The sequence below is a fragment of the Aythya fuligula genome, chromosome 14 (genome assembly GCF_009819795.1).
Source record: "Aythya fuligula isolate bAytFul2 chromosome 14, bAytFul2.pri, whole genome shotgun sequence".
Lineage (NCBI taxonomy): Eukaryota > Metazoa > Chordata > Aves > Anseriformes > Anatidae > Aythya > Aythya fuligula.
Genome location: NC_045572.1, coordinates 11239512 through 11254124, shown reverse-complemented (window position 1 = coordinate 11254124; position 14613 = coordinate 11239512). Strand labels below are relative to the sequence as shown.

Below are 14613 nucleotides of genomic sequence, written 5' to 3'. Positions count from 1 at the left end.
ATACGTTTCCAAATACTCCTCATCCTTCAGAGGAGTTGAAGGGAATTAAAGTTTTGCTTCTATGAATGAAAAATAGGCAGAAAAGAATATGCTATGCAAACTCTCTTTGTTTGCAAATTCACAGTATGTTTAAACTTATGGGGCTGCACCTCAGCTGGTGGAAATCTGGAAAGCCCTCCCAGGCTGGGTGGCTGTGTGCCAGCTGGAGATCAGCTCCCTCCCTGTGCTGCTTTTTTCTTATCTACATCTTGATCGGTGGAGAGCACGCAACCAGAGTCCAGAGCATGGCAAGGAATCAAATACAGTTGTATCAAATGATAACAGTAAGAGAATGGATGGTTCTGAGTATCAACATGCTGATGGACAAAATAAATGGGTACCAGAACTATGTACTCTTAAGTATAAAGGGCTGAGGAAATATTTTTTTAGTCCCCCAAATTATTTCCTTTACTAGCAGACGGTTAAATAGACCTTTGCAACTGATGCACTGAGTTTGTATAATTATTTCTGTATTTCCTTTACCTGAGCAACATCTAGTTATAAAAGTGGTAAAAACAATATCATTGAAATATTTTTGTGCCAGGAGAACAGTTTAAAAAATCAGTGGGATGAGCTGCGTCATTCTCAAGCACCCCTCAAGATCAGCAACAGAGAATTTAGGCCCATCCACACGCCTCTAGCAAATGCAACATATGGAAGAAAAGCTAAAACAAGGCAGATTATCAGCAAACAGTTTCGAAACCTATAGCTTTTTTTGGTAAAGAGTTTGAATGATGTTTAGGTACAGAGGCTGTCAGTGAAAAGGGTTTTTTTCAAGTCAGATGGGTGAGTGCTGATATACACCATGCTGATAAATGATCAAAAAAATCTTACAGCTCAATATAAAAAGACTATGTTAAGTACTGTTTTCTAAATCCCACTTATCAATCAAGAAATTAAATGATTCCCCTCATTCTTCCTCCTCGTTTTTTGTTGTAAGAAAAATGACTACAGTCTCTGAAAACATTGATAAGGCTGTAAAGACAACTTTGACAAATAAGGAAGGGGAGAAAACATTTATAATTTTACAATATCTCTGCAATATGCATTTACAAGTCACGATTCCTGAAGCTGGACCATTCTCAGTGTGAAACACATGGGAGTTCATCAGCTCCAGTGCTGCTCAGGAGCTTGGTCCCCAGAGCCAGAGCAGCTGCCAGGCGCTGTGCAGAGCCAGACCTGCTGTGTTTTAGCAGCAAATTTTAGGTGCCTGATATTGCACTTGCAAAAGGCACTGGGAAGTCAGTACTGTTTTTTTTTCCTTCACTGTATTCTTGCCTGAGCACATGAGGCTACACCTGCAACTACTGCTGTTCATGGAAAGAGTGCAAAAATAATAGTCCACTAAACCCTGCCCTTGCATCCGATCCTTTAGCACCTCTTTCCAAGTTTAATAAATACATAAATAAATAAAAGCTTAGCTTGACAATTGAAAGGTCTTTGAGAGTAACCTGACCGCTCTGAAACTGCCCAGGTTTTTGCCCCAGGTGAGTAAGAAAGTCAGCCTTTCAGACCTGAAGGTCTGCAGCATCGTGCATCTGAGAAGCAAGGGGCAGGAGGCTGAGCAGCTCAGCACCCTCATTGCTCCTTCCTATCTCACAGGCTGCCAAGCACTGAACTCAGGAGATGATCTCTTGGTGCTCCCCAGCACAGGAACCTCTGGCTATCTATGGCCGAGCAGACATCCAGCCAAGTCAACTGTACCTTAAAACCATCTTTCAGGTCTCTTCGTGACTCTGTTGACCTGGTATTGTTCTACCTCTCTCCCGTGCCAACAGAATTCAATCCTTCCTCTTGAATGTGCTCATCTCTGCCTGGCCGTTGCTTCTGTATCACCATGAAACAAAAAGAAATCATTTAACTAACAGACCCTCAGTAAGTGACCCTGGAACAGCTGAAAAACAGCAGTGCAGCACAGAAAACATCTCTGTCCATGAGACGGCAGCTGCCCTACTTTTATAGAGTGATATTGCTTCATAAAACACCCCCTGAGCCTGGGTGAATATTTAAACTCCAATATCAGGCTTTTGCCATTTTTTTGTGGTTTATTCCATTTTGTACTTTTACACGAAACCTACTGGCAAATACTGCATGGCAACTGCGTCTAATGACCACTTTGGCTTCTGCCCTGGATTGCCCTGACTTCTCCCCGACTTTGTGCCTGTCTATGTTTGCCTTTGGTGTCATCAAACAATGAGTTCCACAGAGAAGGATTTGGCACGTCTGTGCCTGACTAATGTCATTCAGTTGGATCCTGACAGCTTTACTGAAAAGGCCTATAAAAGCCAGTATCGGAGCTAAGTCCAAGTGAAAGCCTGCCAAATCCACAAAAACTTTGTTCAGGTCTTATCCCTCAGGATAACCAAGTAACAGTTAAACTAGATTAAAGCAACATATGTTCTGCAAAAACACCTTAACAGCAAATGGCAAGAAGGTTATATAAACCAAAGGAACGTTTACATTAGGACGCAGACTCAAGAAAAGCACAATAAGCCATTGTTAGTTACAAATCATCTTGAAAAGTACATGCCAGCCATGGAATCTAATAGCATGGAGGTACTATGGCCTCGTTCCCTGATACAATACCCACAGTATCTCCAAGTCAGGAACATTTGCCTTCAGCCTATTAATCTAGCCTGACAATTCAAAGAGCGACTTTCCAAACTGGTCCAAATAATTGTGTTCCTCTGGTAAACTACAATGGGACATTGAAGGAGGGAGGCTTTAGCTATAGCCCAAAATAAATCCTTTAACCCCAAAACATTGGAATTTCAATAGCCCTAGGCTGGGGGAACCAGAGCAGAGCTGGTTGGGGGTGGCCCCCAGGTCTTCCTACCCCCCTGACATCCACACAGACACAAGTGACAGCAACTGTATCACTGCATACCAAGCTCCTTGGGCTGAAAAAAAGTAGGTGAAAAAATTGTCGTGCGGAAACGCTTTCCTCTGACTTGCTACATATTCAGTTAAATCTGGTCACAGGCAATCCCCTGCATCCTTTTCCTTCCCAAATGGCTTTAGAAGGCAGGCGGCTGCAGTGATTTACTGTGACCTGTCCCCCACTGCATGGGAGATTCCTGCCCATCAGGGACCAGGACTGAAGCTGTCCTGTAGCATTAATAAATCAAGGTATTTACTTCATGCATGGACACTCCTGCTCTGCGACCCTGACAGAAGCTTGATATTCCCCTCCTGGAGCTTATATCTTACACAGCACATGGCACTAAGGTCAGTTCAGTGGAGACAGGCTGGGATCACCTCCTGTGACAGCAGTTGCTGCCTCTTCCACAGGACAGGCTGCACAGGCAGTGGAGGCAGCGGGAGCCAGGTCAGGGGCACCTGTCAGCTACTCCGTGAGTTTCCCTTTCTAGCCAACAGCAAGAGAATACTCTTTGTGAGAGCAAACCATCCACCCCACCTTAGACATTGCCCTGTGGAGGAGAAGGACCACACCACCCTTGAGGTGAATGTCTCCCTCCAACTACAGAGAGGAAGACCACGATCAGGTCACACCAGGATGTTAAAACTTGGGTGAAAGGAGACTGTGAGGCATAAGGAAATGCCAGAGAGCTCCAAAGGGAGCCCAGGCCCCTCTTTGGAGGGGGGAATGGCATGGACGCCTGGCAGGAAAGTCTTTACCCACATTGTTTGGTAGAGCAGAACATCAATAGGTGAATCAATGAGCACCAGTACAAGTACCATGCTGGGGAGGAGAAGGGTGAAAAGGTATGAAACGTGGCACGGAGACATATAAATGTTGCCAAGTGAGTTTATTGACCAAAACGTGTTTCAGGAGCTTAAGGAGACAAAACAAGCTGAAGGAAAGCTGTTGGGGAAGATCAGCCCACAAAAAGTCACATACAAGGCAGTTTGTCTTCCCGTGCTGGACTCCACTGCAGAGTTAGCATGAGGACCTGCTCATGAGGTTGAGAGTCCTGTTGCTCTTCCTGGTGAAAAGAGGAGAGAAGGATTAGACAAAGACTGTATTCGGTGCTGAAGCCGTATTTCTCTTGTCACTAGCCCAAATGTTGGCTTAATGTTGACAGAAGGTAAAGAACAGTCTCAAAAGCCCAAATATTTACTTTCATTATTATCATTAAAGGAACGATGACAGGTTCTAAACATTTGATATAATCCAGCTAGTTTGGTGAAGTACTTCTCTCATGCTCTGATGAGCTTGCGGGACAAACTGCACGCTGGTGAAATTAAGCAAACTGTCTTTGAAGTTAAAAAAAAAAAAAAAAAAAAAAAAAAAAAAGACACCACACCACCACACAACAGGAAGCCACACACAGATTGCCAGAAGTGAGCGCTTTGCATTTTCCATTAAAAAGCAAACACCCCACCTCCCTGCAGAAGTCATGGTGCACCAGAAATGTCCTTCACACACCCAGAAGCACTTAGTCAAAAATGCCTTACAAAAACAGCCCTACATTTGTAGCAGGTACAGGAATTAAATGAGGAGAGGAAGGGTTTTACTTCTGTACGTACAGGTATGCATTGCAGAAAGTGCATTTGTTGCTGTATGTTATGCCATCAGAGCCGCAGTGGGGCATGTATTCCATGGTGCAGATGGGAGAGATTTCTGTGAAGCCACGGCAAAAATCCTGCACACACAAAGAGGACATGAGGCTCTGCCTGAGAGCAAACCATGTCCCCCCACCACGAGCAAGGACACCCCACTGAGAAATGAAACTGCCTGGAAAATTATGACAATAACCAACTCAGCTCCCTCCTGGTGGCAGATGTGACCTCATACTATTCCTACCCACGGCCACATCCTTTTCCCACACTGTTACAGAGCGATGGGATGGAGAGCAGCTGTTCTATGACCAATGTGAAATTCCCAAAGGCTGCATGCTGCTTCTCCGGTTTGTGACCCAGAGCAGGGCACAGCTCCCCATAGCTATAACAGATACTGGACCTTGCTCTTTGTCCCCATCTTTTCCCACTCACTCTTGTAACATCCTCTTCACAGCGTCCATTCTTTCTTTTGCCAAGATTGGTCCGATGCTCCCTGGAAGAATGAAGGAAAACATTAGAGGCAACCTTTACTGTTAGAACCATGGTGTAAGAGCACAGCCTCATTTCTGCATAGCACACAGATTTTCAGAAATATTAGTTTAGCATTGGCTGCATAGCATTAGCAAGAGTGTGCCTTTACAGAGTGGGGATGTATCTTTTGGAATAATGGTCTCCCAGTCAATGAACACTCTTTGTGGAGTTCTGGGGGCAATCGGCCTTGCTAAATGCCCATCTCAAATGCCAACCATGGCAAACAGGACAACAGGGTTGAAAGAGGGGACCCATCCAGCACAGTGTTTCAGATAGAGTCCATGTGCGTTATTCAGCCCTCAAGGACATGGTCCAACCACAGCCACTGTGGGTTCCCCAAAGGAGAAGGGCAAGTACTTACAGGTTGTGGGAACACAGTGTGCACTCGCTGGCATAAGTGACACCGTTGGTAGCACAGACAGGATCGTAGATCATGGTGCAGGCCATCAGCTGTCTGCCATCCTTCAGCGTGGAAGTTGGGTACTTGCTGCAGTCAAGCTGTGAAACAAAGACAGCAAATGCTCTGTGCCATGGTGCCCAGACACAAACCCCTGTTTATGCCTCTGCCTTTTAGGATCTGCCACAGGACAGATTATGGTTATTTATTAACTCATTCTTCATTGAAAGCTAGCAATTTCATTTCATAGCCTTATGCTGGAGAAGACTGAATCAAGGCTTGAAGGTGCACATCACTCATTCAGCTCTGTATTTATCATGATGCCCTTATGCCTTGCTGAACCTACTGGGATATTGCAAAATGAAGCTCATAAATAATCAACAAATCAAAATGGCATGATTTATGCACTTCCTGCAAGAGAAGCTGAATGTGACCAAGGAGTGTTTCACGGCCCACAAGAATTGAGGGGAGATGTGCTGACAGGCCTTTTGTTGCAAGGGGCTGGCTCCGAGTGTTGAAATCTGCCAGAAGGACTGACAGCAGTTGAAAATGATTTACACCGGTTGAAGAACTGGCCTTGTGTTTCAGCAGTCCCAGTTTCTCCAGTGTGAGCTCTTCCTTGCTGATTTATGTATCTCACCCGGCCTGAGCACAGAGTGTACCCAGGAAACAAAGGAATGACATTTCATAGTCTGTTTGTATAGAAATGAAATATCTGACTCAGGATGTTGACTCTTTCAAACACATGATAATGAGATGGCTTTGTTTTTCTATTCCCCAGTGACTGTAAATAGTTTATAGCTGGCCAAATATATTTAATCCAGCATTTTTACAAAATTCATTGTTGGTATACACTGGATTATATTGTTTTTACAAACACACAAAAAAAAAAAAAAGGAAAGAAGAGAAAAAAAAAAAAACAACAGAGGAGTTTGAATCCTCTGGTACATTAGGTATGGGAATTCAAAAAGTAGGTAATTTTCTAATTTTTGCAGCACATCCTTTTGCAAAGCACAAGTATCTAGAAGGCACCAGGTAGCTGGGGTCACCTGCGTCCCCTTCCCATACTGCCAAAACAGGCTGCTAAGTTCCTGCGGCGGCTATGATAGACTGCTGTGGTAAAGCAAATTTTTCCTTGTAATGCTTTAAATCATTTATGCTACCTGTTTCATAAATCATTCCTCACCTGCTCTCTTCTCTTTCATTCCATGACCGACTGCAGGAAGTTCCTGCTGCCAGAGGGTGATGTTCACCCGCAGGAAAAAGGGCAGCAAGAGCTGCATGACCCAGTGGAGGCTACACCATGAAAACCAACCAGCACTTCTACAATTAGGCAACAAGCACCACCTCAAGCTCTTATTTTTCTTTGGGTCTCACTTACCTGAGGAACTTCCTCTACACACCTTCCATCGTGCTTCTTGGCAACACTGGTTCCAAATTCACTGAAAAAAAAAAAAAAAGAGAGAGAGAAAGTAGTTTTAAAAGCTCAGCAAGCAACTTTGGTGATCTCTGAGTGGGTGACCTGCAGGGCTTACATGTTGTGGGCACACAGTGCGCAGTCGTTGCTGTAGGTGACACCGTCAGAACCACAGACCTCCTGCAGGATGAAGGGGCAGGCTGCAATGGCTTCACCGCTTGGGGTCTCTCTCAGGTATGTGGAGCAATCAAGCTGGGGAGAAAAAGTAACAATGCTGGGCCAGCTGCTGGGAGCTGGGAACGTGCCTCAGCTACAGTCTGCCTGCTCTTGTCCTCCAGATTTTGAAAGCTTCTGCCAGAGGAAAATCAGGGTCTGTTTTAAGTTTGGTCTTCCATTAGAAATGAATTATGTAATTGTAGTTGGGTTTGGTATTGCCTGCTAACAGAGGGAAGAAAGGAATAGTGGACCAAAAAGATCGTTTTCCTGGATTAGGAAGTGTATAAGATTCAAAACAAGCATTTGACCATAGGAACCTGATTTAAGGAGTTTGACATTAGGTCCAGCCTGACTTAACTAAACCTGAGGTTTTGTTTCAGAATTTTCAAAACAGCAACAATAAACTGTTCACCAGCTCCTGTTGCAAAAATCTTTACAACTGGTTCAAGTATTTGAGGATAAATAGGCAAATATCTATTGATGGCTGTGGAAGTCAGTCTACACTAGCTAAACATCTGACACATCACAGTCATTTTGCATATTTTCCCCAGTGTAGTCTCTCTTATTACCCATATTTCCTACACAGTCCAAGAGCAAATTATAGCAAAGACAGCACTGTAACATCATGTCTTTACTATAGAAAATATATCTCATTCCCTGGGGATGCATGAAGTTATTTTCAGTGTTTTAGAGCTGCTCTGCATAAGCAGAATAAATGTGCTGAGATGTTATCAGCACATATTGTTACTGTGCATGTTTATACAGCTATTTCTGTATGCATACCTGGAAGCAGATTTTTCTTGGCTGACCACAGCATGAGGATTTTTTAGCCTGTCTACTGCAATGGAAATCCTAGCACTGAATGAAAACACAGACATCTAGCACAGCTTTCTGTCCTCTCCTACTGTGCTAAAATGGGCTGCATGGTTCTTGGGCTGCCTTTGGTAGTTTCTGTTCAGAGAAATTTTGTTTCCCAAGCCCTAGCCTACTTCCCTCCTGTGCTGCCCAAACGTACAGCCTCTTGGCTGCAGCTGCTGCAAGTGGATAGGGAGCACTGCAGCACCAGCACAAGGCACAAGCACCCCCCGGCTCCTCCTGGAGACTGGGGAGCGCAGGAGAAAGCACTCGTTTTACATCTATTTACACTTACTGCAACGCTCTTCTCCTTGCATCTTCCATCGTGGCTCTTCCTAACGTCAGTCCCGTATTGTCTGAAAGGAAGAGGCCAGCGTTAGCTTGCGCACCAGCTGAACCCTGTAACATCCAGCAGTCACAGAGCAGATCAAAATCTTAACCAGCGCATGTTAGAGGAGGCATCTGACAGCTTAATTAACCAGCTTCTACCTGTCATTACCAAACCTAATCCTAAGCAGTAACAGACCATTAAGGTCTACTCATAGCAGTCCCATCCACTTTTTCCTCTGCCCAAATCCCACAGCCCTCACAGGGTGCTCAGGCTGGTGGCTGGCTCCCCCACAGCTCCCTGAGGAGCACATCAGGAAAGGAAATGGAGGTGACAGAGCTTCAGGAGTTTGAAAAAGGAACAGAAAGAGACACACAGACTTGCCAGTATCAAAAGGGAAGCCACCTGGAGTACTAACCATGGCTAGTCACTCCAAAAGTAAGTCCTATCTGCAGTACTTACACGTTATGGGCACAGATGCCACACTCGTTGTCATAAGTAAATCCGTCTGTGCCGCAGACTGGGAGCAGGATCCGTGGGCAGCGCACCATACGTTTACCACCATTAAATGTTCTTGCTGGGTATTGACTGCAGTCGATCTGCAAAAAGCAGAAGTGTTGGCCCTGGGGAAACCTTTGTTCTCCAAGACAAACCCTAGCATCATCTCATGCTTGTCTCCATATCTTTTATACTGGGATGCTGGAACAACACTTCTGCTGTACTTCAGTTCTCTCAGAACCAGCATGAGTCAGTTCTGCATGAATCCTCTCATTCCCAGAAGGAACTACACAGCACTGTATAGTCTGCAAGATGCCAAATCACTAGGGCAAGTAGCTCAGTCAGTCCCAAATGCCATCCAACTCCACTTCTGACCCAAGGAGTTTACATTTTGACTGAAAATGTTTGCAAGATATGCCAGAAAAGAAAAGGAAAAAGAAAAAGTATCTTTTTCATTCCGCACTATCGAAACAAACAAACAAAGGCAAACAAAATAGTAAAGCAAGTTGGACTTTGCTGGTGATGAATCTGGAGGTCATCTTCAAAGGAAGCTCTAAACCCCCCACTGACCACGTTTCATTTTGTTTGCATATTGTACATATGTTGGCATGTCCTAGATGCCAGGTCTGGGACCCATTGTCTCAGTCCAGAATTTCAGGTGAGTTCCATAGTCTAGAATACATCCTCAGCCCAAAGGTTGGTGTAGGTACAAATTTACGTAATGTAAACTCTGTGTCTAGCTCTCATATGCCAGGGTTGTGCAAGCAAGGAGGACCCAAAGGACACATGCACCAGGATGGATTGGAATATGTAGGCATCCTTACACAGGGGGGACTGACAAGACTTAAAGGACGTGTAAAGAGAACCAGGCTTCAAGTATGCTCACTTTCAGAGTAGATGTAGCCTCAGGAAATATTTCAGTAGGTAGAGACAAGGGGAGAAATATGCCTTGTATTGTATACTCACCTCAGGAGCCTCCTGCTTGCATTTTCCATTGTGCTTCTTGCTGACATGGGTCCTCTGCTCTCTGGAAGAGGGAGACAATCGAGTTGAGTAAGTAAATGCTTAAACTCTTAGTCCCACTCACATGCAAAATGAACCAGACATAGCTTAAAGCAGGTACCTAAAAAAACAGGGCTTCAGCCTCTCTACAAGGTTGTATCAAGATAGCTGCATTACTCTGCACATTAACAAGCTCCTCACGTCTTCTCATAACATCTAATTTAAAGCAATATTCTGAACTATTCCTTCCTCTGCTCAGTCACTGCCCAGCCTACAGACTAATCCAAGGAGCCATGTTCTGACTCTTGCAGGTTTCCTCTCATGAGCACGAAGAGGGGGTCACAGAAGGAAACTCACTATGAACCCCCAAATAATCCGTTTTTTAAACACACTTTAAGACATAGGCATAAGCAGCAACGTAGAAGGGAGGTTCCCAGGACTGTGAAGCACTGCTGGCTACTTTGAAAGAGTGGGGTACGTATGGCACTTACACGTTGTGGGCGCAGATCCCGCACTCGTTATCATAGGTGAAGCCATCTGTGCCACAAACTGGATTCAGGATCCTGGGACAGGCTATTAATTTTCTGCCATCTTCAGCGACTGTTGATGGGTATTTACTGCAGTCAATCTGCCAAAATAAGGAGAGTTAGCCCCGGTGGAGCCCTAGGAATGTGAGAAAAGTCAATGCAAAACCTTTTCATTTGGTATCCCACCTGAATGGGAAAAAAAAAAAAAAAACACACAGCCATTGTAGTTTCTGTGACAGAACAAAGCCACCAAAATACTTAAATTAAACTGTATCAGAAATAGGCTGAATATTATCCTAATTCTTTAGGAGCTGGGAAAAAGGACCTATCTTGGAGAATGAATTCTTCAGGCAGAGGAACATATATAAAATTGTAGGATCCCTTCTCATCAACAAAATGGTTGTGAAAACATTTTTCACTCGCAAGAAATCCAACTAATTTTGTTTTGGTTTGTGTTAGTTTTCTCTCCAGTTCTCCAGCACCATGATTACTTATTAATTCTAATTCCCTGTAGTTAAGCATGGGATTTGAAGGGCTAAAGAATGGCTATCTGTCAGTTGGAGAATGAACTTTCTGCATCTCCAGATTTTTGTGCTGAAATATATAAGCTTTTCTTCCTGAGGCACTGGGCTCTTGGCCCTGTATAAATACAAAATGAGCTATACCCTATAAATATGTACGCTCATTGCTCTTATGAATCTCACTATGTCTGTGAAAGCAACCAGGATGGGAATTTGAATGCTTGTTGCAAAGGGTGGAAATGCAAAGGGAGGAATCTTCAGAGAGAAAGCTGCCAACCTGTACAGCACAATGCCAGGAAAATCTTGGACCTCCTTTTTTGTCCCTTTGGTGTGGAATGTATGGAATGACCCTCTCTTTGGGACAGGGAAGATGCAAAAAATACCCTCACTGGACAGAAAGCCAGAGGATGGACCATGACCCTTGCAAGTCCTGTCATATCATCCTCTTGCAGTTTCCTAGAAAAATCACTGCGATTTTCTCTGTTAAACAGCCCTAAGAGAGAGATTTTGATTTCTATTGCACTTACTGAGACAACATCCAGCTTGCATTCTCCATCATGCATTTTGGTAATGTTGGTGTGATGTTCTCTGGAAGAAAGAGGTTCTTTGGTTAGGGAGCCTTGAGAATAACTTTTCCTATCTCCCTCTAGCCACTGGAACAAGAAAGGCCCCACCCGTCATGTAGGGCACAGCACCTGGCTGAGTTGTCTGGATGCACCCTACAGATAGTAGCAACCACTTACTGAGCAGAAAATGCACGGTATTTCCATATTACATGGTATTAGGAGCAACAGTTTGATCCGTTCATGGTTCTGCTCTGGCTCTTTTGTGATCCCCCTCACGAGCGCAGAGAGAGAATGGAGAAGAAAACTGAAGTTGGCTGGAGAATTACAAGTAGCCGAAAACTGAAGTTGGCTGGAGAATTACAAGTAGCCGAAAACTGAAGTTGGCTGGAGAATTACAAGTAGCCAGCTTCAAAGAGACCCACCGAGACACCTGCCTTAAGAAATCCTGGTGTTTTACAGAAGTGTTTCCAAGAGCCTTAGCTACTACTAACTATCCAGAAGGATGTTCTGCAGAAAAGACTTACGCGTTATAGGCACAAATCCCACATTCGTTGTCATAAGTGAAGCTATCTGAGCCACAGACTGGTTTCAGAATCCTTGGGCAGGCTACCAGAACACTACCACCTCTTACAGTTCGCTGGAATTTGCTGCAATCAATCTGTAAAAATAGTAGGAATAGAGAAAAAAAATAAAAAAAGAATTAAATAAAATTAAGTCTTCATGGACAACAGCAGAGCAAGACATTGTCTTACTGTTATGCCTACCGTAACGTGCTCTGGCCTGCACTCTCCATCATAGTCCTTCTCTACATTTGTCCTGTGCTCCCTAGAAGAAAGTAGACCTGTGTAAGGAATCGTGCAGAGCAGTCATCACCTCCCTGCTGGCAGTGTCAACACCTTGGTGCTAACTCACATGTTCCTCTGCACAGCCCACCTTTGGGGGACGGAGCTGCCACCCTTACCCCAATTCCATACCTTGCTGCTTCTATGGGGTTTCCAGAAAATCTCACCTGTTGTGGAGGCAGATCCCACACTCGTTGCTGTACGTGGAGCCATCGGTGCCGCAGACTGGCTGCAGGTTCCTTGGGCAGGCCACCCAGAGGGTCCCATCCTTGCCAATGCCGCTGGAATACTGGCTGCAATCAACCTGGGAAAGCAGCACAACATCGGCCCCAAGGTCAGCTCCTGCCCAGAAAGGACAAGCCACACAGCCTCCCACCTCCCGCAGCAGTGCCCGCAGCTCCAGCCGGGAGGAAACCCAGAGGTATCATTTTGAACCTGCTCAGGCTGTCAGGAGCAGGGAAACTTCTCTACAGAAGTTTTTGATTACGCCTTCCTGCTGGGGGCCGGGGGAGGTACGACATAGAGGAAGGATAGCTGTGGGAGAGACAGTGCCTAATGAAGGCATCTGATAATTGGGAGCCTGGCCGTACTCCAGAGTCCCTCAGCTCAAATCTGATCGTTTCCAATCATGCTACAGTCTCTGGTGAGTTACAGGAGTCTCATAACTGTGTGGGAAGAACCTGCAGACAAATCCATCACACAGACCCCGCTGTTTTCCTCAACCCAATATAGGGATAGAAAAGAACACAATACTATGGGTCTTAATGTATAGAAAAAATATCAGAATCATGGTCTTTGATGTGTTCAAGCATATCATCTTAAGACAGCTTTCCTCTTGAGGAGGTAATATACTGCCCTTTGACTCGGAGTAACTCAATTATATTTAAGAGTCATTATAATAGGATTGTATAATTACTTCTTGCTTTCTTCATTTTACTTAATGAACTGAAAATAGTATAAATGGGGGGGTGTTTTACTTTCTCATGATTTGGCAATATCATTCAATCATGCACTGGCAAATGTTATTTGAACAGCCAGGATTTCATTAGATTTAATCCACTTGCTCATCAGGTAATTATATACTGTTTCTATTTTACCAGAAGCTCAGAATAGAACAGAATAAATGGAAAAATCTGTAACTCACCTCAATTCCAAAGGTAGTATCTAAAAGAAAAGTAGAGAGAGAAAACAAATATATATATATATATTGATGTGCAGAGATGACATGCAAATCTTCCTACAAAACAATTAAATTCAGTGACTTGTTGATTGGTTTATTGGGTTTAAGAAAATGCAGTCTTACATTATGTTAGTAAGTGCTCATAAGATGAATTAAAAGTTACTAAATAAAGTTTCATTCCACTTTTGATGGCAGATAGAATGGGGGAGACCATATGTATTAATCAGTTCCTAAGACATTACAGGGAAGCGATATAGGCATTTTCAATTCTGCACTCTGAGTTTAACCTCTTCTAAAAGACTTTGTGTTTGATTTCGAGAAGCTCAGACGTGCATTTAAGATGGCTGTTGAGCACTATCCATCCCAAGACACAAACTTCTCAGTTACCAGGAACAGCACAGAAAAGTTTACAGAGCGATTCTAGCCATTAAAGTTAGCACTTATGTTGCTCACATGGACATGGATGCCATTGCAAACAGCCTTGCTTTGCCCTTATACCCAGCAGTTCCACATGCAAGCTCCTGCCCTGCACTAAGACTGCTGCCTCAGCAATTTCCTCCTATAAACCAAGATGAAAGCAGTTATCTGCATGAGGTTTGTTGAAACCTGGTTCTTTCAGTTTAATTCTTTGCTACACTCTCAGGAAGAATATTCCTTCATGGAATAAGGCTCTCCTGCACATTACAAGACCCCAATACTTTTGCTGATCACCCGGCCACTGGTTCAGCTAAAGCAACCTATGCAATTGGATGGGAAACACTCACCTAAGAAGCAGCAGAGGGCTAGAGCCACTCTCACAAAGAGCCCGGTGGTCTTCATGGCAGACAGCAGCCGTGCCACTACAGCCCGCTCGCTCTCAGTGTGGGAGAGGAAGGGCACAGCTAGGAGCGGGAATATATAGCGAACTGTCATGTCAAATGGTCCCACCTTATGATGTAACACCCAATCTGTCATCAACACGGGAAACCAAAATGTATTTACCCAGCTCTGGATTTCTAGCTAATGATTGACGCAGGCACGTATGCCAGGAAGGGGCCTTTTGTGTGGCTTGAGGGGAGCCAGCAAGTGGAGAGCGTACCAGGGCCCCTCCGCTCCCGGATCTGCCCCAGCACATTGCAGGCTCTCATTTGCCCTACAATGGAATAAATGCAATTAGATTTTTCTCCTCCG

At 44.4% G+C, this 14613-nt stretch overlaps 1 protein-coding gene across 1 annotated transcript; it reads right to left on the bottom strand.

Moving 5' to 3' along the window:
• Positions 1-3940: 3940 nt before the first annotated feature.
• LOC116494923 (ovoinhibitor-like) lies at positions 3941-14262 on the bottom strand. Its single transcript, XM_032197066.1, has 16 exons — positions 14208-14262; positions 13408-13427; positions 12431-12567; positions 12186-12246; positions 11946-12079; positions 11383-11443; positions 10299-10435; positions 9772-9832; positions 8770-8906; positions 8275-8335; positions 7027-7160; positions 6873-6933; positions 5456-5592; positions 4996-5056; positions 4531-4646; positions 3941-3986 (listed from the first exon to the last, which is right to left on the bottom strand). The coding sequence occupies exons 1-16, from the start codon at positions 14260-14262 to the stop codon at positions 3941-3943; spliced, it is 1419 nt and encodes a 472-aa protein (XP_032052957.1).
• Positions 14263-14613: the final 351 nt, after the last annotated feature.